We start from the raw sequence: 26,373 nt of genomic DNA on the forward strand, positions 1-26,373 counted from the left end.
AGTGCAGCCTTTTTAGATCAAATCATGAAGATGAGTTAATTCAGCTAGTCTGGTTAAACACACCAGACATTTCTCTTTTTTTCAGTGTGAATTAGTCAAAAATTGGGGCAGAAATGCTACCGAAATTAAAAAAAAAAAAAAAAAAGATTGAAAGCAATGGTAGTGTATACATCCTTGTCAGTCCGATCGTTTATTTTTACATGACACTGAAATTTGGCACAAATAAGGAGTATAATATTTGAACTAAACATTGAATGTGAAGCTTCCGAGTAACCTTACTGGGGATTTTACAACAAGTCTTGTTCTCCTTTAATCCCTTCTGTTGCTTATTCTCAGTGAATCTATGAATGTCTGAAAAACATTTCTCACTGAATGAGCTCGAGCTGGGAATCAGAATGCATTTATACTGATCAGTAGAACCAAAAAACCCCAACAGAGGAAGCTGAGACAACCAGCTTCTTCTTACACTCAAAATCATAAGGGCGGCCGTGGTGCAGCGGTAGGGCGGTCGACCCATGATCGTAAGACTGCAGGTTTGATTCCCGCCTTGCACGCCCATGTGTCGAAGTGTCCTTGGGCAAGACACTGAACCCCACCTTGCCTCTGGTGGGAGGTTGGCGCCAGTGTTCGGCAGCGGAGCCGCCATCAGTGTGTGAATGTGTGTGTGACTGGGTGAATGGGACTGTGACTGTAAAGTGCTTTGGGCCTTCGAAAGAGGGTAGAAAGCGCTATATAAGTATACGCCATTTACCATTTACCAATCACAGATAGGTTCTATAGTTGTAAAAGAATCAAATTCCTGTGCAGAATGTTCCTCCATATTACCAGCATTTATACCATGGTCCCGGTGAATACTTGATTCTGATTGGCTGCTCTGTATGGATTAAAAAGTGATACCTAAAAAAATATCATTGTGCTGGTTTCTGTGAAACTAAATTTTGCTGCATTATCTGAATGCAAACAACCGGGAAAAGGTAAACTTTCTTTCTGACCTGATACTTTATTTAACCCATCGTGACAATCAGCACATGTATGGCTCTCCTTTGCCGCTGCAGTCGACGTCGTTGCCGGCTCAGCCATTACCATGACAACGTGTCGCACCACCTATCAAATAGTCCGCCTTTTGTGAAAAAGTTATTTAAACTGAAAAAGTAACAAGATTAAAGTGCTAAAAATTGACTGTGTACTAATTTCCTTTGTAAGTGACCATGGTGTGAAAATGTCCTTAAAAGTTTCACGAAAGCAACCGTCCCAGGCTTCCGTGTTGTCCATAATTTCTGATAATGGACACTTCGGGCATAACCCTTTACCTATAAAACAGAATTCCAGGTGGACTTTGTATCCGTTTGAATATTTTAAATATGTTTTATGTCAGAAAGCATGTGACACTATTTTGTTATCATTACTAAAAAAAACTATTTTGGGGTAATAAAGGTTTTTATTCTATATTTTATCTTCAAATGTACTTTTCTTGATTGTTAGATTAGGTCTGAGAGGAATTCTTGACAGTTTTGACATTTTACATAACTTTATGTTATTTTATGATTCATCAGCTTCATCTATAAGTGCACAAGGAGATTAAAAGCAAAGTTAAGAAGACTGATTCATTACTGAGTTTTTATGAGTGTTCCCCGAGCTGCAGGGTAACAGATGTTTTGGCAAAAGAAGACAGACATAAAATGTGACAGGAGTTTAGGTTAAAAAACCACTGTTTATAAAGCAAGAGCAGGCGGTGCAAACAGATTTACTGTGTGCAAAGCAAGGGTATAGCTCAGAAACCATTAGATAAAATGCTTAAGCATTCAAGTAAACAAACCATTTTATTATAATTTTTTTTTAACAGATACACATGTAATACTATTATTATTACTTAACATTATATTAGGGGGGGTTAAGCCTTTCCTTTTTAACTGAGATGTTTTGCAGAGGAGGGTTTCTTTTAAAAAAAAGACATCCCACAGTTCCTCTGAAGTCATATTTAATCCTTCTATAAACCAAAACCACATAATTTATGCAATATAATTTTTCTTTAGGAATGAATGCAAACCGCGCAGTAAATCCAGTTCTGATTTATTTTTAAAAAAATCCATGAAGAGTTCCAGATCTCAATAAAATCCAATAAAATTCATTATGGCATTGTGATTTGCTGCATTGTGACAACTCACCTCTTTGGCTTCAGTGCTGATGGGGCCCAGCATGAGAGAGTAGAGTACATCTTTCCCCCCCAGGAAGAGCCGATCCCGATACTCATCCAGAAAGACGGAGCTCAAAGCGAGCTGCCCGTGATGGCCGATGAAGACGGAAGATCTGTTGGTGGTCAGCAGGTCTGCGGACAAAGGGAGAACGTTTAGGCGCAGCATCACTTTACGTCCTAAATGCAACAAATGTGTTTTTTCTAGATAAGGTTCATTTTTCACGTTAGATTTTATGAGACAGAATTCATCCATCTCCTTTACCCTGAAACCTTTCTTGACGTGCAGCAAATCAAGTTGTCTTCTTTAAACTCAGGGACTGAATTTAAAGGATTATTACGATGGATATTCTCAGCTTTAGTTCAATCCCTTGGGATCTGATCTGAAATCAGATCTCTTAATACAAAGTCCAGAGTGATAAAATGACACCATAGAATTGTAATTGTTACTCAAAAAATACTGAGAACTTGCACGAATACTTGTCAGAATAACCAGCCTTTTATACATTTAAACATCCTGTCATTTATATTTTCCAGTTCTTCACTCTTATTTCTTATTAAAATTTTCGTTCTGTTCTTTAAAGACCGACTCCGATGATATTTGGAGCTATTTTAAAAGCGTTCTCAGTGGTCTTTTGTTTATGACTGTGCCAATTTTAGGCTAAATTTTAAAAAGTGTGTCGTTTTCTATAGAGCAGTATTAGCAGCAGCAGTTCATCTTCTATCTTACAGCCCCTCACAACCCCAAAACCTAGCATTACCTGTGCAACAAATATGGCGAGCAATATTGGAGCTATCCAGCTGCACAGTTTTGAGTCAGGTGTCAGATCGGATGAGGAAAACAAAGACATACATGGATCTATTTGTCTGAAAGTGGATGCATCAGACTGGAGCAGAGCAGGGAGCTTGTGGCCCACCAACTCTAGCACCCACGTCACAAATACCCCTTTTTTTTTTTAACGGCTTTTTTTTCTGCTCCTGATTCACAACAATTTGATTAGAAATGCCATTTTGAGCTTAATTTTTTAAAAGTAAAAAGCCACAAGAACATGTTCAAAACACAATTTTTATTGGAATGGGTTTTCAATTGTGACTCTTTTTTCTCTTGCTGTCAAGGTAACAAGACAAGGAGAGAAATATTTGTGACACTATTTCAACGACATGCCAAACCTCCTGTGTAAGAATGTCTCTGCCTAAGCAACTTTCTGCCTGTCTTTCATCACTCATCCATCACACTTTTTCTCCCCTGACCCAATACACACAGAGCAGCATGCAAACAGACACGCTGAGAAAGGAGCTTGAGTCACTCAGCACTCAGGAAGAGTATTGACAGAACGAAGTCCAAGGGCCTCATGACACTCTGTCCATCTCTGGGGCCTTGCAGACTGAAAGGATTTGTGGAGACCTGTCTTTATCACCCAAAGATATTTGAATACTGTCTCAAATTCTTCATATTTGGCTAAAATTCTTTTTTTTCTATATTAAATTATACTCACTTCATGTCTGAAATCCCTAGATGCTGGTGACATGCATAACACCACTTTACACAGAGCATAACAGATTCCCATCACATCCTTGTTTAACCAAAGCCAAATTATTTCTTGCTTCAAGAAGTACAACTAATGTAAACTATTATTATATATCAATTAAAGATGATCCTTGAAGAACTGCATGACCTGACATTTCACATTTTCTAACAGCGTGCACAGACTTACACAATCTAAACCCTGATATGTCCGTTTGAGCAAGCTGAACCATGTCCACCCTCATCCTTAGATCAAAAAAGTATTTGCAGAGTTTAGAAAACTTCAACAAGTGAAGACCTCAGTGTCTTTTACAGTTATTTTTTTTAAACTTAAGCAAAGTTGAACCAGAAACTTTGGTGAATCCCCATCCTCTGCTGAGGCCTGTCAAAACTGAAGCCTATTAGATGTGAGGAAAAAAAAGCGAAAAAATTGCAACAGACAGCAGTGAGGAGAGATTTTGTAAGGAAGACTGGGAAATAGGACTTTAAAGCTGCTGGCAAAGAAATAATGAGGAAACTCATAAGTAGACCGGCATCAGGGAGATACTAAGGGGAGAGTGGGATTTGGACAAAGTTTGGGAAAGAAAAGTTGGAAAGAGACAGAAAGCAATGTGACTTTTAGCAGCTGTTAGAGTCAAAAAATAATAAGCAGGAATAGAAAGCCACAGGACAGAAAACAGTCGTGCGTAATGGATTTGTTGCGAATGACAGAGAGCATCAAGAGCTCAATGGAAACGCAGGCAGTCACCCAAACTCACACAAAATGTTTAAGGATTTATCTTCATGTCATGTTTTGATAATGATCATTTGTGAGTTTTTTGCTAATTAAATTTATCCAAATCGGCTTTTAAAAATTCAAAATGTACAGTTGTACTCAGTCACTCTCATTTAAATGTAAGCTAGAAAAGTGCTTGTATGTAGCATTTCTCTGCCTTACAGTCACAGTCCCATTCACCCATACGTACACTCATTCACCCTCGAATTGTGGCTCCACTGACCACAACCTATAACTACAGGGAGCAATGTGGGGTTCAATGTCTTACCATTAACTGTATAAGAGAGCTGGAGCATGTGAGTGTGATGTCACCCACAGAAAATGACTTACTCCAACGAAATGAAGTCAATTCAGTCGCCATTTCTTTAGGATACGGACGCCTCCATGTTGGAACCAAATGTTATCAGTAAGCAGTGATTGATCCGAGTTATCATTTCTACAGTAACCACTCTCGCCAGTCAGGAGTGAGTTTTTTGGAAGGCCACACGCCTACCACCTAAAAGTGGACAGTCAATCAAATGTTTCGAGCGTTCAACATAAGACCGTCTACTTTTATTGAGGCATCTGATAGGCCAGTTCATGATTTGAATAATTTGTTCTACAGAAAAAAAATATGAAAAAAGTAGGATTAGCAAGAAAATGTTAAAAAGGGTAGTAGGAGAACGGTCATCCTGATAAATATAATGACAGAGTTTATTTCCCATTACAAGTCTATGAGATTTTAGCTTATTACTGTACAGGGTACTTCCTGTTTGGAATGCGAGGGGGAGGAGTCACTCAGTCCAGCTCTCATTCACAGTCATTGATATTGACCAAGGATACTACAACTATGGGCAGGCAAGGGAAGAAAACAAAGATGTGCTTCTCTGATCAGTGGTCAACCACTCTACCTCTGCACCACCTGGGAGACTCTAAAGAGACTATTTTAATCAGTATTGCAATAATGAAGTGAATCTGCAGTAGCTGATCACTATGTGATCACTATTACAAAGAATGCATTACCTGGAGGAAGAACTATAGCTTTTAAAGATGTTTTGTGTTCTCAGCAGTCAAATGTTTTCATCTGTATGTACTGACAATTTTTACTCCCTCATAGCCTTTTTAAACTGACCCTGTTGAAGTCATCCAGATTCATGTTATATTGCTTATAGTTTATTGAGTTTATTTGGCCAGAAAAAGATAAATGAAATATTACAGGAGAAACTTGAGGAAATAAAGGTTGTTTCAGATAACTTAGCCGTCATCTTTTTTTCTTTCCTGTGGTTCACGAGTTTAAATTTGTACAGGCAGCTTTGACCTCAGAGCCCTGACGAGTGTCTTATGGAGAGCTTGCTTTGGATGTTGGCCTGAGATAAAATCAAACACATCTTGATTAGAGGCTGGAGAGAATGGATGCCGTCTGATAACAAGAGGGCATGGATGATGGAGGTTTTGACTTTATTAGACGTAAAACACGTGAAAATGCCTTTAGAAGATCTGAAAACTCCCACAATCAGGATTAAAGACCAAACTTGTTTTTCTGTTGAAATCTGTCAAACAGCTGTTCACAGTCTGGGCACTTAAACAACAAACTCACACAAACATGTCTGTCCCCATCTACCGTTCTGTGTGTTTTTACCGTTGGACTGAGATCGATTTGGTTACTCTGCAAAAATCTGTTTATCCCTACGTTAATGGAAAATGTAGATTTGACCACCATGTTTACCCCAAACTTTTTAAAAGATCCATTTTCGTCTGCTTTTATCCATAAAAGGAGAAGTAGATCACTGGATCACCTCTGCCAAACTCATGGTTTATAACACTCTTTGAATAGAGGAATTTATCTTATTGAGTTTGCTCCTTTTCATAAACAAACCCACTCAAAACCCTAAGCAGATCCCTGTTTGATGTCTACTTCTCTTCCTAACTGCATTCTAAACTCATAAATCACTCGTATATGTATACAAATTTCCCCCAAACCAAAACAAAAAATGTAATTATGTAAATATGACCGCACACAGATGCACAGGACCAAACACAGAGCAAAGGTGAGCTAACGGCTTCCATCTGTGCCATGTTATAGTCTCCCTGAGAAGACAGCCTCACCCCTCACCTGCTTCATTGTCTCCTCTCTTTATCAGTCTACTTATTTTTAGTTTTCATTCTGGTTTTTCGCCTCCCGAAGTCATTTTTAGCACCATATCGTTAGTTTCATCTTCCCTGGCTGTCCTTCTGAATCCGTCACCTTTGCAACTCGATCACTGTCCTTCAAATCCATCCCGTGCCCACAGACCATGCGGAGCAGTGGAGACCTCATAGCATCTGCAGTGAAACATCTGTCTTCAATGTGGATCGTTTCTCCAAAGGGAGCCGCTTGATGCTGTATCGACAAACAGCCAACATGCCAAACCAAAGCAGCGTGTGTAACTTCAGCTGCTTTTACTGTGTCAAAGATATCACATCACGCAGCTGCAACAAATGCAAAGACGTCAATGGAATTATTTGTTCCGAGATTAGTTTGTAAAGTCAGTGGTCTGCTTAGCAGGGCTGCCTGCTGTAAATCAGGTTTAATTCCCAGCTCCTGCTGGCTTATTGTGTTTGATGTGGTGGCTTACAAGGTCCTTCCATCATAAAAGGACAAAAAGGCTGCAATGACAACATTCCTGTAAAGCACAAGATAAAGCATAACAGATGGAAAACGCTGTAATTTTGCTATCAACGAAGAGGATTTAATTTGTTTTTGTTTTTTGGACAAAAGGTACATGCACGATTGTTTTGCCATCCCATTTTACGGCCTCGGTGTATGGAGTTGACAAATTTTCTGTGTGCGTCTTAGTGTCCCTCTAGTGTTCTGTTACCGCTAACACTTTAAGATATATACACTTTAAGATATATGAAGATTTGGCAGAGAGGTCGTACTCATAGCATCAACCTTTGTCCCCTATTAAAATTTCTTTGGAAGAAGTTGAAATAATAAGTAAAAGACTTTCATAAGAAAAATGTTGGTTGCACCAAAAAATCAATTGTTGGATGCAACACTTTCTAATAAAGATAATAGCCTGAAAACATTTTTATTAATGAGAACTTTTTTTTTGTTTATAATATATTCCTTAGTATTTACAAGTTTTGTGGGAAGATTCTACACAAACAAACATACAACACGGTTTATAGCTTCATTTAATTATTAGTTTCCTGTAATTTTCAGGTGAACAAGCTAGTTTTATTTTTATTCCTAACACTTGTGTAAGAATTAAGGAGGACCGCAGTACTAGGAATAGTGCAAACAATATATCGCTTCATACTGAAGTCTTGGTTATTCTTCAACATTCTGGTGAGAAAAATGAGTCTTAATGCTTGTTTAATGATTAATGAGATTCGGATTAAGTTACTTTGAACAAAATATTTTTATTAGTGGGATGAACAATTATGGATTTAGTGGTCTGTAGTTGTATGGACTCTTTTCCAAATTTTTCCCAGAGACCAAAACAGATGTGCTTTATAATTTGAAGACCTGTGTCTTTTCTCCATCAGTGAAAAATTCCACACTGCAAGTGGATGTAATGAGAGCTCAGTGCATAAACGTATGCATTACAATAGAAAAGCTTTGATTTTCACAAGTTTCTGCATATTCACAAAAGGTTAGCGGTAACAGAACAAATACATTTTTGTGCTACTTCGAATAGATTTTTTTTTAGATTCTAAAAAGTTCCCCAATATCTTCTCTAGTTCTTTGATCAAATTATATTTTACTGTGAATCCCTTTTTAACAGGGAGGCTTAAATGTAATCCAGAAACAGAAGAGAAAATAAAAGTAAGAGAAGAAATAGTTCACTGCAGGCACACAACCACCATTGATCACTGCGGCTAAAGCTTGTGTGGACAAAAATACACACAAAAAATGGTCAAATCATTTTGCCTTTGATAAAAGACAATGCATAACTTTCCACTGGAAATGTTAAGATAGCTTATAAAATCTATATAGACAACATAGTTCAGTGGTTTGTACGAAAAGCCTGAAAACGGACTTAAAAACTTGCGTAGCTACACTAGAGTTTTGAACCTGGAAGGCATTTACAAGACTTTTCATGTTAGTGGCAGCTTGAACCCGTGTTGCTGAGGACGGTGTGAACGTAGCATTACAGAAGAAGTAAAAATGCAAGTTAAGACCGACCGACAAAGAAAATATTTATTAAAAATTTATTAAACTTTTCCATTTTGTAGGCGAAAATAAGTAGTGCCGTGTAATGATACATTCCCTTCTAAAAAGTACTCCCAGTTTCCCTAATAGAACAGGACAAAGGATAAAGATTTACTAAAATTATGTTACATCTTTACAGTGCAAACTGGGCGCATGAACAGCTTAAGCAATGTTAAACTGTAGATATCAAAAACACAATACGGATCTGTTATCTTTGGCTTTGCGGGGAAGGAGGAACACATCTGAGGGCTATTAGACCCCTAAAGCTCCAGAAACACAAGAAGATTCAGCATGTCCTTCAGTCCACCGCAACGTCTCACATCTGAGCGGACCAAACCAACCGTCTGGCTCTTTCTCCAAATATTGCCCTTTGCCTTTTTGTTTTCTTGAGCTCTGACACATAAACACTCACATTCACCCAAAAACAAAGTCTCATTAGGCTCATTACACAGCTGATACCTTTTGCAGAGTATCATTAGATCCCGATTGTATATTATTGCAGTGTCAAATATTTCTGGAATCTGCTTAGTGAACAAAAAGCCATCTTATATATTTTCACTGCTCCCACTCCTTCGCCTCCCCCTCTCTTCGGTCTAATGTATCCTCTTTTGACTGCTCATGTGAACCCAACTTCATCTGCCTGTCAGGAAAGCCGTAAAAAGTGGTCTTTTTGGAAAATGTTGGATTTCCTGCAACATGTGTCCAGTTAATCTCATGTTCAGACTGGAGCTTTGACCAAGAACTCTGCAAAGCATTAACTTTGCTCAAAAAATTCTAATGGCAGACTAATAAGTCAAAGTCAAAGGAAGGGAGTCACTTTTCAACTGAAATGTCTCAACTTACCATTCTTAAGAGTTTTTCAGCGGGTTGAAAAAAAATCCAACTGTGAATGCAGCATAAATTTAATAACAGCAGATCTCGTCTACTTCAGAGTACCATAGAACTTATAGATCCACCTTTAGCTGATACATCACTTTCACTTGGCTGTGTATCAGCATAGATTGTTTGCCTGTTACATCAGCGTTCCTGAATCCTGATCCTTAAGGACTTTTGGCTCGTGTGTTTTACATATTTTCCTGTTCAAACACGCTAGGTTTAAATCCCTCTGGCTCACTGTCAAACCTCTGGAGACCTGATGAGCAGACTCATGGATTCTTCATTTGAATCAGCTGTTGAAGCATAAAATACATCAACAATGCAGTTACGTTAACTTTGGGCTCTCGCCTCACAGGAGAAGGGTTCAAATCCCAGCTGGCTGGAGTTAGCATGTTCTCTCTGTGCATGTGTGGGCTTTATTTTTACGTTGATTATTTCTATGATGTATTGTGATTTCAATGCATTTTTCTGTTTTGTGAAGCACCTTGAATTACGTTGTGTACGAATTGTGCTATACAAATAAACTTGCCTTGCCTTTCTCTGGGCACTCAAGGCTTCCTCCCACAGTCCAAAGACATGCTCCATAGGTTAATTATCCCTTGGATGTGAATGTGACTGTGTGGCAGACTGACATACTGTCTAGGTCAGGGGAGCCCATACGTTCAAGAAAGTGTGGGTAGATCGCAAGCCATCAAAATTAAATAAACATAAAAAATAAAACTACATTAAAAAAAAAGGTGTCATCGAATCATCATCCTCTCCGTGAAAAATGTCACTTGATTGACAGTCAGAATGGCCAGTCGAACAGCCTCTGATGCATTCGTCATTACACATGCATGTTCAACTACACTGAGCACTACGCTCCACTAGCAGGTATAGAGGTTTTCCTACCGCTAAGCATCAGAAAGGCGTGAGCTTCCAGCCTCAGACTCCCAACTTTTAGGTTTTTTTTTTCCAACTTGCCCGATGTCAGTTATTCAAAAAGAACCACTAACAGAATGCTTCTGTTGTTGACACACTGCGCCTGTGACAGGACAACTACAAACACACGGTCCAATTCAGCAAGCTGTTGAAGGAAAAATGACTAACTAAATGACTGACTAAAAATGTGAAACTTAGCATGTTGTAATCTTACATATTCATCTAAAATATTTAAGGGTTAATGGCCGACGAAGTATGCATTATCACTTTTTAACGCACCCCGTGGAAGCTTTCGCGTCGGACGGCTGCTTCCGCGAAGTGCGTTAAAAGGTGATAATGCATACTTCGAAAGCAATTCACCCGCTTATACCATGGTCACTTACAAAATAAAATTAACAGAAACCTGTTTTAATCCTTAATTCTTGTTTTTTTCCAATGTGGATCACTTTCCTCACAAAAAGCGGACTATTTGTAATGTGTCGCGCCACACCAAGTAGTCCGCGTCGCACCACCTCTGCAGTCAAGATTCGACGATATAAAACGATATATATATATATATATATATATATATATATATATATATATGCTGATCTTTCCAATGGGTTGAATAAAGCATCAGTTCAGAGAAAAAGTTCACCTCTCACCTCTTGTTTTTGTCCAAATGATGAAGCAAAAGGTTGTTTTAAAGAAGCCGGCGCAGTGATACAAAACATTTAAGCTAGAACTTCTTTTTTCACCGTGCGGTTACCCTGTGGTATATCACTTTTTAATGCACACCCAGCAGCCAATCAGAATCGAGTATTCACCCGGACCATGGTATATTTCAAATAAATTGTCTGAATCACTTTAAAACTGCTTTTTTACAATACGTCTGAGTACATGAAGATGAAATATATTTCAAGAGTAGCTCAAATGGCAAAAAGGTGTAGTCACCTGTGTACAAGCAGGTTCCGAAAATGGATGCATTGATGTTCAGTAGATTGTTACAACAGACTAATAGCCTAAACCATATGTGTGGGCCACATTTGGCCCGGGGGGGCAAATGTGGCCCGCCATGTCATTGTATGTGGCCCGCGAGAGCATAAAAGTTTTTAATTTCTTAAAATAAAAAATTTCTTTAGTTGATTACACACTATTTATGTGTAGTTGCTGTAATTATTCAATGTTTGCAGGTCTCATGTGTGTATGCAGACAAAATGTTACACGTTTAATACATACAACATCTAGCTCAGTTTTATGTTATTTTTCTTTATTCACTTGGACAGTTTGATCCTTCATTAATGTAGTTATGTGGGTTTTAATAAGCGCACAAATGTACCGGTAAGGATTTATGCTAGAGTAACAAGCAAACATGTTTTCTATGCAACTGTAATAGTCACTTGGTTATGTCAAAAGTTATAATAAATAAATAATGAGTTTTTTAACAGTTATGAGTAGTTACATTTATTTTTCATGACATTTAGTTACATGCATAAGTAATATCTGGCCCTTTGAGGACAACCACTATGCTGATGTGGCCTACGGTGAAAATGAGTTTGACGCCCCTGGCCTAAACAGTAAGACCATGATGCAGTTAAAAAAGAAAAAAATGCCTCAAACTAGATGTTTTTTTCATCTTGTGGTTGGTCACTTGAAGTTTTTTCTTATTTATTTTTTTCAATATAAATTGCTGAGTCAAAATCCCTTTTTGGGCTTTTTAAATCCAAACAGCTTCATTTTATTATTTTGTTCCTTATATTTATCATTATTACATTTCATAATATGTTTGTCCAGTCCTGTTTTCAAAGAACCAACATCTGTCTGTCTGTTGTCGGCTAAGTGGAGTAATTTTGACCTGCCTTTATTAGGCTGTGTTTGTGTTTTGTGGGAGATTCTGGCACATTAGCTTCAGGTTCTCTGTTTGATCTTTGTTTTATCTCATGTAAGTACATGGCCGATGGTTACTTTTTATGAACTAAAAAGACTTAAGCTGAGGGTCCTCCAGCTGTGTTTCCTGTGCTTTTCTTCTACCAAAAATAAACAACAGAATGGTGGTAATTAACCCATACTGCCCCTCAGTCAAAATAGTTTGTAGGTACTCAGTCATTTTCTATATAGCGGCTACATGGCTCGCTTGGCTGCATGTAGGGCTAACGGGAAACCAGGGTTTGATTCCCAGGGGGGCAATGAGCTTCATCCAGTGTGGGTCCTTGGGCAAGACCCTTAATGCTGCTGCTTAAGTATGTAGCCACAAGGGGGCCCAAGTCTGGGTCTCCCTGTGCCGGATCCCAGCCCGGATAACATACAGGGTTGTGTCAGGAAGGGCATCTGGCGTTAAAAATCTCTGCCAAAACCATCCCTCCCAATCAGTGAAAGCTTATGCGCTGTGGTGACCCCTGACGGGATGTGCCAAAGGGTGAACAACAACCTTGGTCGCTTTGGATCATGTTCTACTTCAACAGAAAAAAATACAGTTTCCAAAAAGTATTACAGGACTCATGTGATGCATTACAATTTAGATTTAAGGCAATAGATTACTTGTTAGAACAATAAAATGTAAACTGTAATGTTTTACAGATTGGAAGTGATTTGCAAGCTCAAGTCCAGGTTTTGTAGCTGCTTCTATGTGCTACAGCTCTATGCTACATCCTTGATTACTAAAGAGATTTACTTCAGGTGTAAAACAAAAGGTGCATTTTAAACATGAACTATTCTGGTTTATTCTCTCAGTTCTCTAGACATCTGCTTGATATCCTTGTTTGACTAGTTAAAATCATTGTGGTAATGCTGCTGTGGTAGTATCAGCTGTGTCTTTTTAAACGCCCCACATAAAAACAGCTGCAGCTAGTAAAGAAACAGATAAGCACAGCTTTAAGAATGTACTCTTCAGACTCAAAAACATTATTATAGAATGATGATTATCATCTTTTCTGAGATGTTGTTTTCACATTAAGCCCATTCTGAAAAAAAGTATTTTATTTCGTCTGGTTTTCTGACCTCAAAGCAGTTTTAAATTGTAAAAAATATTGCACAAAGCACAACTCATTTTTTATACGAAGACATCAATATTAGTTTTACTTAAAAAGTATTAATTGGCACTTATTGCACCATTAAACATCTGCTGTGATTCCTCAAACTTGCTGCTCTGATAGGAAAACTACAGGAAAGATAAGCGATGACAGAGTAAATCCTGTGATTTACTGCAAAGTTGTTTCTGCACCTCATGGAGAAGTAATTTGACCCTCAAGCCTCATATGTTATCACAGTTATCCTGTGATGTTAACATGAGAAGTGAGGTGATTGTCAAAGCTGACTTTCACAGCAAAGTTCTGATTTCCTTATCTGACCTTTGCTGCTGTGGTCTACTCCATCCATTCCAGTCCAAAAATCTTCTCAAGCACTCGCACTTATTCAAAACCAGTTCTGCCCTCGTGAACCATTCAAAGCACAGAGCTCATGGGTTACCTCAGCATCCAGGTTACACACTAACCCTCATCATCCTCCCTCATTTCATCATCTCTCCCTCCCTGCGTCCTATTCTAATCCTGACCAGCTTGGTGATTCCTTTCCATCCATCTTTCGTGTTTTCAACTTTCATTTTCTTTATGCTTAAATCCACAACTCAAAATTACAATCAGCTCCAAAAAAATTTTTCATGTACAATCATCAAGTTAGGCTTATTTTAACCTGATCTTCAGTTGTTTTTCTCCTCCAGTGTCATTCATTTCTTATAACTGATCTGTTAAAACAAATTTGAGGGCTTTTATAATTTTCTTTAAAGAACAGCAGCTTCTCTGACTTGGTTGTTCTTGAATTTCCCAAATAAATGTATGCATGAAAATCTATTTCTTAATGCTCTGCAGTCTTTAAGTCCTAATGAAGGTTTGTGTGCGTGTCATTGAAGATCCACTCTTATCGAAACTGTGTTTTTGGTGTTTTAAAATGTTCTTGCAGCATTTTTCTCATGATGGAGGACATATATAAAGACAATTAGGATTAAGTTGTGTTTCTGATTATTCCTTTATTCAAATTGTTGTAAATCAGGAGCAGAAGAAAAAATGTCATTTGAAAAAGCTTGTAGTTGGTATGTGAAATCTTTAATCGGCAAGCCACTAGCTCCCTGCTCCGTTCCATTTTGATGCATCTTGCAGACAAATAGATCCATGTACGTCTTCATTTTCCTTTTCTGCGCTGGAATCTGGCTTAAAGCTGTACAGCTGGATAGTTCCAATATTACTCGCCATTGTTGTTGCACATAATATCAGCTTGGAGCTGTGAAGGGCTAGCGGGAGAGAGTGTAAACCAAGAGATGATGAAAATTGAAGGGAAGTGCACTCCACACAAACAGTCCTACTAATAACTCAGGGCCAAATTTCTGATGAACTCCTGCTGCTTTGCAGAAACTGTATATGTCAACGCAGAAACTGTGTCCGAGAAAACGACAGAAGTTAAGAAGAACATAATTAACAAACACAATAGGTTTCTGCATTCAAATTTAAACAATGTGCAATGCATAAAAAAACTCCAAAAGTAAATCTAATTATTTTGCTATTGTTTTTTTTTTTATGAACTGCTGTCTGTAAAATAAAATAAAAACATCACATCTGAATCAAGTTACATGGCTAGTTATGGTCAGACTGTTCACCTCACAGGCATGTTTGAATGTCCCTCAACAGCCGTTTAGTTATTCCATCCTTCCACAGTAGGGTCTTTTGTACTCAGCTCCTTGTTTCCGCAGCTTCAGTAAAACTAATTGATGGCCACAAGTGTGTGTGTGTTTGTGTGGGTTTGACAGCAGCATCTCAGTGTGCATTATCCTCCATCCTGAGAGTTCCCATCACTTCATGTTACATGGGCTCTGAGCCAAAATACCAAATTGTGAGACAAAAGACAGACATGTGAGGACACAAAGATGGCTTTTGTTCAGGAAGGGGATTGTGAGCATGTTTGGATTTTCTTTTCATTGATGTTTGAAGGGAGATGCCACAGAACTGTGTGTAATGTGTCATGATTCATTAAAAATATGAAAACAAAGCTGACCTTGTTCATCCAGCCTTTGTTCAAGCCAGGGGGCGGTGGAGGATGTCGCCTTCTCTGACCAAAGAACTCAGAATTCCAAAACACAGACCTGCTTCCGCTCAGCTCTTTAGCGTTCACTTAGTGACAAGTATATTTTTACATTGCTCTGTTGTTTCCAAGTCATTTAGTTTACTTCATTTTCAATACTCTGAGCCTCTCATTCAGTGAAATTTGCTATAAAAATGAACCTCGCTTGACTTGGGAATGTCACCATTAGTTCAAAGAAACACAAAGTTTTTGGCAGTTTTAGGCTTAAACACCTACAAAAGAAACCAAGTGGCTTTTAATCACAATAATCTCATGTTTTTGTAGATATACAAAAGTTGCTATTTAACTGTTTTTTCCCAACAAAATACAAATCAATCCCAGAAATTAAACTTATAAATTTAATAAAAATACAGATTTTTAAAGCACTTAAAAAAATGAGTTGTGACTTCTCCAACAGGCTTCTTCAGACTTATTTAATTTAAAAGATAATGGGACAACTGTGGCACAGAGGTACAACCTCTAAATGGAACGAGAGGCCGCAAGTTAGGTCTCAGCTTTCCCTTACCATTTTTCCATGTGTCTTTTGCCTAGACAGTGAATCCCACATTGCACCTAGTAGTTTGGCCAACACTTGGGTAATACCTTAACCCTTTTAGACTAAAACAACATAAATCAGATTATTCTGTCATGGAGGAAAGCTGTGCTTACATGCAATAATTTAGGGGTGTATTCGGACTGGAAAAACCCTTTGCTCTGGACTAAGTCCGCTAAATTTGTTGCGGATCGAGTCCTGGTATCAAGACGACGATTCTGTTACGGACCAAAGTTTGTAAACAAAACCATGAAACTAAAGATCTCATCAGTCATTGGCCAGGAACTAGGAGGGCGGGTCAAAACAACAAGAGAAAGACCAACGTGCTCTGCTTTACAATTCTTATCGGGACAGTTACGGTAACTTATTAAAACTTTATAGTTCGATTACTAGTTTTGAACGTGGGGAACAACACTTTTTACTTGTTAAGGCCCGTACACACCGGGACGAATTTCGCGCGCGATATTCGCCGACGTTTAACGCCTCGTCACTAAACAAAGGGCACCAATCTGAGTGTGCACACCGACGCGAAAAACGCCACGCGTCATTTTTTTAAAAACGCCTTGGGTTCATTTTTTTGGTTTGACGCGCCACGTCAAAAACTATACGACCAATAAGAACGGCGCTTTTGTACACGTGTCTGGAGCTTTTGAAGTTACAGTTAAACACAACTTGGGGGCGCTCAAACACAAAACTGCTTTTCTGAGCACACATACCAGCGAAGAAGATAGACGCCAGGTAGCGTCTACACTGCCGCAAAGAAATAATAACGGACATTCTAAAATATCCCCGAAAACGCTCATGGTACATTTTCAGCTCTTGTACCAGTCGATAAAACTACCCATGTTCTTCTCTTCTCTTAACTATGGGATGTCCCCAAAATCTGCGTCTTTTCCGGCGTCTTTCATCATTCAACAGAACAATAATTTCTTCATCGCTGGAACTGGAGCTACTGGTGCTTGAGATATTCATGTTTTCTTTGTATGATTCTGACAAGCACGTAAATACTTGATCTCTTCTCCTGAGTGAAAAGCGAGTTTAATAAGCGTAAAGTTGCGCAGCGCCACCTTGTGTACAGGAGTATTTCTGTTTTACATTAAGGGCCATCTAATGTCAGGGAATGAAATTGCATGTTCGCTCGGCTCATCGTCAATGAAAATCGCCTGGGTGTGAACACAAAAGACGTGTTGAAAAACGCTGGCGAATAACGGCTGGCGAATATTCGTCTCGATGAGTACGGGCCTTTACTTTGGTACGTCGGTGGCATGCTGCTAGCTGGTTACAGGCAAAGACGTTAAAAGTTGTTTTAATGAGCCTGTATTCATCCGACCAAATTTCAGTGAGTTATGCCATTTTTTTAAGAAAATTCTGTCAAGGAACTACAAGGAAGCTTTTAGGGTGACGTCACGATAGCGCCACGTTTAATGAGACACAGAAAAGCATGTAAAGAAGTGTTTTCAGCTTGGTTAAAGTAAATGTTCTAACAAGAAAGGAGATGGACCCTTTCTTTTTTATACTTTCTTTCTTTAATAACACAACAACAGTTCCTTTACATTTGTCTGCGGCTCATCTATCACTACATTCCAACTCTGTTTACAGCCGCTACGCTGGCCGTTCTGGTTCAGTTGCTCCGCTCCGGGAACGTATTGTATTCAGACTGAGAAATCTCAGGGCAAACCGAAGCTCAGTCCGATTGGAAACTAACTGAGACCAGCTCGAAGATGGGTCCAAGAGCAGTTCCTGGACCCGGTTAGAGTCCGCTTGTGTGTGTTTAGACTGAGAATTTAAAACCATTATGGAATAAGCCGAAAGGTGAACAACAGTTTCACTAAAGAACCACCATTCACATAGTGGTGTAATGATTAGAAATGGTTAGAACTGTAACTGCAAGAAGGCTTTTGTTCAAATCCGGGTTGGGTCCACTCTGTGTGGAGTTTCCACGGTCTTCCTCGTGCATGCTTTATAAGGTAATTTGCGACCCTACATTGTCCCATAGCAGTGCGTGTGTGTGTGCGTGTGTGGATGCCATGAACTGGCAACCAGTCCAGGGTGTACCCTTCCGTTGCAATATAGTAGCTGGGATAGGCTCCAGCAACCCCTGTGACCTTGCACAGAGCGAAGTGGGACTAAAGGATGAATGATTAAATCGTTTGGCAGTGATACACGGCTCAACTCTCAAACTAGTTTGCTTTTTTACTCCTCCACCCACTGAAACCCTTTAGAACCACTGATGCAGTTATTAAAACACCTCCTTTTGTCAACACCAGCCGAGATAAAACAAGAAAAATCTTAGGACTGATTTTTATCAGGAAGCTAAACCCTAATCATGACCAGATAAAAGCTCCACTGGGATACTAGTGGGTGGGAAGCTCCTTTGTGTGTTGGATCTTCGGGGTGGGGCAAAGTGTGAACAGATTGTACAAATGAGTTTTTTAGGGCTTGAATTCTGTGTTGAGGCTCTGCTGCTGTGATTTGTTAATCTAATGTTGAAATAGTTGCTCAAGCCCATGACGATGGTTTTGGAACATCTCCACGTTACACACATGCATGTCGCTTTCTTGAACACAAAAAACAAAGGATGGCTAAAATGGTCCTGACACAGGATACTCCAGCAGCGACATGTTTGAGGTACACACCCAGACACGCACGTTTCTCATCACAGCTGTGTAAGAGGAGCACTTGGTAATCTACATGGCAGATGGTCAAAGCTGCTTTGTTGGGACTTGAACTGTCAACCTTCACTCCTGAAAGAAACCTGTGTCTTTAAGCATTCAAGCAACTTCCTCTCATTCCCATCTATCTGTCATTCTGCGACTAGTTTCATTTCCCTCTCCCCTCTTTCAAACTCTTGTCTTTTTCTATCCTATTCACGTTCTTCAAACCCCATTTTTGTCCATTTCTCTGTCCACCATGACCTCTTTTCATCTGCAGTCTGCTAGTATTTTCATCTCACCAGAGGCTCCCTTTCCTCTTGTCATTCTTTCTCTTCTGTATGCATCCTTTGAAGTGTCCTTTATTTGCTTCCTCTCCAGACTCACAGACATTCCATTTAGTCGTTTTGTATCTGCATGTTTTGTATCTTTCATGGGTAGTCTTTTCTTCAATGATCTGTCAGCTCGTTGGTTTTCCATTTTTGGCACGTTTTAATTCATCAGGCAGTTGTGACTGGAGCGGATCGCCCTTGTTCGGTCTGTCATGTTTGCTGTCATGTTTATCAAGACTAGCTTTGCACCAAACTCGATCCGTTTAATTCCAGTAGGAGTTTATCAGTCTACCCTTTGACTGCAAGGGTTGTCCCAAGACTAACTAGCGGGCGTTTATCAGGAGAAAATCCGTCTAAAGCACTTAAATGTTATCTTAAAAGGGTGACAGCTTAGAATTTAACACGTTTTCTTTATCTATAGCAGGAACACTAACTATTCATCCTGACAGTTCCATAAAAGTTATGGCAAACCAAAGTTTTTATAAATAAAGTTTAGATTCAGTTAAGTAAAAAATGTTCTTATATACGTTAGATTTAACGTTTGTCAGCTACTGTGAAAAAACAGTAAGACGTTTTAACAAAGCAACTCCTATTTCTCAGGGATATGGTCATAAATAAAATAGAAAATGAAGTAGAGAACTGAAAAGTTACTGTGTTCAGTAGATGCTCTGATTATTGCTACTAGAAAAAATAATATTTTAAGCTGCTAAGTTTATTTAAAGTGCGCTTTGCTGAGCTTTTTTGTTTTGTTTTGTTTTTGTTTTTTGTCCTTCAATTTCCTCAGAAGCTCCATGGGGCTCAGGTTGTCATGATTTGATTTTGTTGTCTTGTTTTTGGTCCTTGTTCTGTCTTGTTTCTGTTTCCTGTTTTATTTTGAAAGTCTCCTGTCTTGTCTGTTTTCTTGAGTTTTACTTCCTTTGGTCCCCATCAGCCCTGATCGTGTCCACCTGTGTCTTGTCTGCCCTGTCTGTATTTAAGTCTTGTCTCTGCCTTCCTCCTGTGTTGGTCCATTAGTTACCCCTGTTATGGTGTTCATGCCATGTTCCTCGTCCATGTTTCATGCCACGCCAAGTAAGTTTTTGTTTCCTTTGTCATCCTGCTCTGCAGCGCTTTTGTTTGTGGTTGTAATTAAAACCCACTAGCCCTGATCCTTGCCTCCTGCCTCTGCATCTGGGTCCAACCGGCTCTCGAGCCACCTCACCGTGACACAGGTTTTGTCATCACAATATGCAACGGCACTTTTTTTTCTCAAAATTTTCACTCATTTCCACCAGTTTTGCTCTTGTTCCTTTCATTTTTTTTTTCTGTTCTCTTACAGTCTAATTCTTTTTCTTTTCTTCGCCTTTTTTTCCCTGTTTCTTACACCAGGCTTTCTTTTCATGTGTTGCCCCTAATCCAAGTCTGGATTTTTTTACCATCTCCTCGCCTCTCACACATTTACTGTCAGAGCCCTCTTTTCCTGTCACTGCTTCCTCCATCTGCTTCTGGTCTGTGATCCCTCCAGGTCACCATCTGAGAGCCGTTACACGCCGACACGCTACATAAGTGACACGGTGAGACACGCAGATGTCTGCATCAGATACAAAAGCTCTCTTTGTGATATCACACTCCCACAGTCACAATCGCACCCAGTTAACAAACAACTACTGAACAGCTGAATAGATGCAGATGTTAATCTGGAAGGCATAGCTCTAAAAACCAGCCACGCACGTTTACATCTTCTACTCACCAGCCATAACATCCACACTATTTGCGTATCCAAAATGCAGTGAAGATATCAGAGAAAATGTTTTGTTCCTCATCACAGAATACATTTTAAATCATGAGGTTTGCCTTAGCAGCCCTGAATTCAAGTGAAAGGGAGTGAGAAACTATTACCTGATTCTGACGGGAAATGCTTGTCCTCTCCAATGATCCGATCACAGACCTTAGTTTGTCTTTCAACTCTAAACATCTGTACAAGTTACACAGATCAGACCAGCTCAGTGGCCTTGGGGTAGAGTGTCCTGAAACTAGAAAGTTGTGAGTTCAAATCCACGGCCAAGTCATACCAAAGACTAAAAATGGGGCCCAATGGGGCCCCGCCGTGCTTGACACTCTGCATTAAGGGGTGGATTGGGATGTAAAGTATCAAATGGTTCCTGAGCATGTTGCGTCTGCAGCTCACCGCTCCCCCGGGGGATGGGTCAAATCAGGACAACAAATTTCACACTCCTAGGTGCGTGACAGATAATGGGACTTTAACTTTAGATTTAGATGTAGAATGGGGAATTCAGACTAACTCCACAAACTGATGCTACGTTCACACAGAGCACAGAAACGTGCGTTCAAGCAACCCCTTCCAATGAAAGGTCTATTTAAACCTGCATATGTGCACATTTTGGGCTTCCGCATTCCAAAGTCTTGTGTTCACGTGTTGCCATGCAAGATTAAATTTGTTTTCAGGCTCTAAAACGAGCAGCGCATTTAAAGTTAAACCAGTTGAGCTTTGACCAATCAGGGACCCCGATTTGGTAGTGACGTTTAAGTAGCGTCCTTTTCAATACACTGTTTTAAAAGTGATCATGAAGGAGAAATTCATTTGTGCTCTTTGTGCCCAACTTGAGTTATACGACGCCAAGTTTTTCATATTATTGGAATAGAGCTGTAACTAAAGTTATAGAAACTAAACAGCAGCCAGCGTGTAGCAATATTTTGTTAAAATTACTATTAGATTGATTTATGTCTGTTTACCCGAGACACATTTAAAAAATAGAATTTTAGGAATGTGTATGATACATGAGCTGCTGTTCTGTTTAATTCAGCAGCTGAAGTCAATAAAGGGCCCCATCAGTCATCTATATCATATTTCTTATCATTCCAAAATTTTCTTTTCTTTCATAAATCTGTCCGGGCCATTTTCCTGTATCATAAACTTTCTAAACTCCAGATTGTTGGCTTCAGAAGAACATGTAAAGACATCCTTGACCGTATCTTTTATTTTAAACAGACATTTGAAACTTAAGCTCATGTCAAAAATGACTGACACATTAAGCCTTCTCTGCCTCCTAACAACAGTTCAAAGCATGCCAGACGGCCAGCAAATAACATTTTGTGTGTTTTTTTCTTCTTTTGTTCATTTTCTCCTTTTTTTCTGATCTGGATTTTAAATCTGACGGTGGCCTGGGAGCACTTTGAGCTGAACTTGAGAAAAGCAAGGCGCTATGAATGAGCCATTACATGATCCATGACAGAGAAGATGGATGGAGATGGATGGAGGACAGACAAAGAAAAGAGCTGAAAGATGACAGGGGGAGAGACGCCCTACATTCCTGGAGTTCTGGCGTCTTCAGCTGACTCCTGGTGACGCTTTAACCCGTTCGGCCTGAGAATAACCAACACCCATCCCTGTATGCATCTCGGCAGCAGCAACTGGGAAAACAAACTCATTAATTCATAGACTGTATGCAAAAACAAACACTCTGGAAAGCCCTGCATTCTGATTTAAAAAAAGGGCACGTTTGTGTTTCTAAGTTCCCCCCTCCCACCCTCACGGAGGGCAAGTGAATATGGTCTCAGACAGACGGTTTGTGTCTAAAGTCTAAGAAGAGATGATGTTGGAGATTAAAAAGTGGAGAGAAACAAAAAAAAAAACTCAATTTAGAAACAAAGCAGAAGAGAAATGCATGATGGGAGGTTTGAAGTTCCACAGCAAAACTCTCTAAATTTGTTGTTATAATTCACAATTACCGCTTTTTTTAATCAGATTTAAGAAAAAGTGTTTGTCAAAGTTTTAAACGAATTACTTTTTATCTTAGATGCTTGTCTGAGATAAAAACGGTCTTCTTCCTGTCTTTAACTTACTAATAAATAAAAATGAGATAATGACAGCTTTTCCTGTCACTAAATTACCTCCTCCTGAGAGGGCAAACACCCTCTGGGCTTTGGACGACTACAATGGAAAAAAGCTGATGGAGGAGATCCATCCAAAGAGAGAGAAAGAAGAACTTAATACTGAGATTTGACAAATTAGAACAAAAGTAAATACATGTTAAGAAATAGGAAGGGATTTACTCAAAGACAAAAAAAGGGCTTGAATCTAGAGGGAAATTACATATAAGAGGGTGTAGTGTGGGGTCAAACTGGAGGTCACTGAGACAGGAAACACAAACCTAGATCCTCACTAATGAGAATTTAAGAAGCTTGGTTCTTCCCACAGTGCTCCTAATGCAGGGGCTGAAGGCCTCTGATCACACAGAAGAAATGAGGGATTTATATCAATCTGTTAAAATACTTTTTATGTAATTATGATTTCACTGTGCAGCCAGACCTCCAACAGCTTCGTTCAACCGTTTCTCATCTGCCTCCTCACTCTCACCTGGTCTGAGCTTTTTTTCTGCATGTTGCTGCTGCTCATCCTAAACACGGTCCAGCACTGTTATTTCAAGTTTTCTGCCTAATTTTTCCGATTACATTTGTATCTTTGGATTTTGAGTTTTGCCTCACCGAAATGAGCAACTGGAATGTATTTTGATATGTATCACATCTTGGATTTCCCCCTCAACCATTGACTGTATATGAGAACTGGGACCCCCCCCCCCCCCCCCCCTGGCGTTCCAACCAGGAAGTACCTGCTGGCTCCGAGAAACTAAAATCCAGTCTACTTCTATTGCCAGATATACAACTATTACTAAGTCATTTTATTTGTCAGAATAACCATTCTTACCTTTTTTTTATTTAACATGTTATTGCTAATCCATTTTCTTTCATATTTTTGTTCTGTAGTGTTGGCTTGGTGAGAGTGGTTGCCATAGAAACAATGACTCCGACCGATTTGGGCCAATCACTGCTTACTGATATCATCTGGCTCCAACAAATATCATGAGAAAATGGCGACTGACTTGACTTCATTTCATTGGAGCAGGAAGAAAACCATGTTCTATGGATGACATCACTCTCACTCAATCGAGTTCTCTTATACAGTGAATGCTTTTAACTACTAGTTAAGGCTCCCATCCATCCCCCCAACACACACAGAACTTTTATAATGATCTAAGTCAACAAACAACAGCAATTAAATTAATTCACAGAATAAATTGATAAAAGTGAGCATTTACTTAAACCATTAAGGAGCAGCTGTCTACTGTATCTGCTATTTTAAAACATTTATTTTGTCATTTCTGCAATACTTTCTGCTGCTTGTGGTCCATTCCAGCTTCTGTCTCTTTAAGGCCCCCCACCTGCGAAGCTCAGCATGCTCTGATTTGTTAAAAATGTGCTAGGCAGCTGCTTATTCTTTGTATGAGAAGTGCCAAACAAGCTGCTAATCAGACATTGTGCAAATTTGTTTCACAGAAATGTACACAAAGAACAGATGAAACTGGACCACAAAGAGGCTTTTCAAACCCTCAAAGGGTCTCTTTGCAAGGAAATTTATCTCCTCAGACATGGACATAGGGCTGCACCACCGACATGTGGACAAGAGGACAAAACCCGAAAACACTGTTTCACATTTGTTTGAATCGAAAAGTGTTGGAGTTTTATGATCAGCTCATCTGTATTTCAGGAACAGACATTTAGTTGGAGCTTGGAAAAAAGAGAAGGATGCTTAATTACAATCTTACACTTTTCATGCGTTTATCCTTCCTCTGCATTGTCTTTGTAAATTGTTTAGTTTCCACTTTCTCTTTCCCAGTCGAATAGCATTTGTTTCCAGTCAAAGTCAAAAGGAAAACCAACAAGCCCAGTTGTTGACTATTCTTTTGTAATTTCAACTGGAGGAAATCCTGTGTGATATGGGGATTGATGCTAACTATAAACTATCCAAGCTGAAAGAATCGAAACAATGTGCGCAGCTTGTAGTCTGTATCCCTTAAACACACTTTACAGGCTTGTTATCTTTAAATCTGAGTGAGTCATAGCCTACAAGTGGGTTCAGATCAGCAGATTATGTGACAAGCACACCTGCGAGATTATTGAACCAAATGTCAACAATCATCCAGTAAAATAACACAAATGAATACAGAGAGAAAACAGCCAAACCACAGGAATGCGAGACCCTAAAAAGATGGGATTTAATCTAAGGAGCGCACGAAAACCACGCACCTTCCTGTGCTGCACAATGAGGAGTGATTCCTTGCCTCCAGTGCTCATAACATTTTAACAGTTGCAATGATAATGCTGCGTGCTTCCAAAGCATTTCGTCGCGGTTGCCGGTTCTAATAAAGGTTTTCTAAGGAGGCGGTGGCAGCCCGGAGTATCTGACCGCAGAAGGATGAAGCTCCGCCAGAATCTCCTCTGGCTGCGCTCCCTGCCTGCGCTGCGGAGCATGTGCGCCTGCTGGAACGCATAAACCCCCGAAACAGTAGCCAAATAACGAGTCCGATTAAACGCTTCCAGCTCAGACCACCACGACGAGAAAAAATGCCCAAATAAAAGAAGGAGCGGGATGTTAAGGTGAGGTGTGAGAAGAAAACCTCGCGGAGAAAAGAAAACTTAAAGGCTCCAGAGTCTTCTGGGAAACCTTGGATAAGTGTTTCTCGTTTCACAGGCAAAACTGTAAATGGATTCCACCTGCCAGAGCAGAATAAGCGGTAAAGAGCATCAGGGGGTCACATGGTTACCTTTGTAGGTCAGTCTCAGCCTCGGAACGCTGGTCCTGGTCGCAGAGACGGTGGTGATGAGCAGAGCAATGATTAACATGTTGAGGAGGAAATGTATAAATCCCTTCTTCTGAGAGGATTTTCTCCTGATAAGGAATGAAGCAATTTGGAATTTAATAAGGCAAATTAAACATGAGTAAACAAACTTGACTTTTCAGACTGTCTGCGCTCAAATCAGCTGCGCTCAGCCAGGACTCTGTGAGGCTGATGGTCTCTCCGCGCACTCTGTGCCGCTGCGGGGAGATTAACTGACTCGTTTAAGCGGCTTCAGGAGTTCACTTTCAGCAGCAGCAGCCCAACAGAAGTCTGACACAGACGGAGAGAGCGATACCACGCCTTTACGCAGAGAGGGAGAGAGAGAGAGAGAGGCGCAGCTCCTCCTTTACGCACGGCTGCAGCGCTCTCTAGACAGGACGAGCGCATCCACAGATGACTCACAAAGTTGTGACAGGTTGTGTCAAAGTGGAAACCGGGTCACTTGGTGGAATACTTGAATCATAAATCATAAATTTTATGATTTTAAAATGGTAATTGATTCCAAATATCAAGATTGTATATCCAATTCACTCCTGATTACTCTCAATGAAAAGAACACAAAATTCGACATATATATCGTTTAACTTGTTGCAAAAATAGGTTTAGGAGC

General features: G+C 39.6%; 1 protein-coding gene across 1 annotated transcript in view; it reads right to left on the bottom strand.

Annotated features, from left to right (window-relative positions):
- sema3g (semaphorin 3G) overlaps window positions 1–26,056 on the bottom strand; it is a 61,072-nt gene extending 35,016 nt beyond the window's left edge. Inside the window, exons 1-2 of the mRNA XM_011476847.3 lie at window positions 25,689–26,056; window positions 2,166–2,326 (exon numbers count right to left, since the gene is read on the bottom strand). Of these exons, the coding sequence (XP_011475149.1) occupies window positions 2,166–2,326; window positions 25,689–25,767 (240 nt within the window). The 5' untranslated portion in view covers window positions 25,768–26,056. The remainder of the gene's footprint in view (window positions 1–2,165; window positions 2,327–25,688) is intronic.
- Window positions 26,057–26,373: the final 317 nt, after the last annotated feature.

This window comes from Oryzias latipes, chromosome 7 (genome assembly GCF_002234675.1).
Source record: "Oryzias latipes chromosome 7, ASM223467v1".
NCBI lineage: Eukaryota > Metazoa > Chordata > Actinopteri > Beloniformes > Adrianichthyidae > Oryzias > Oryzias latipes.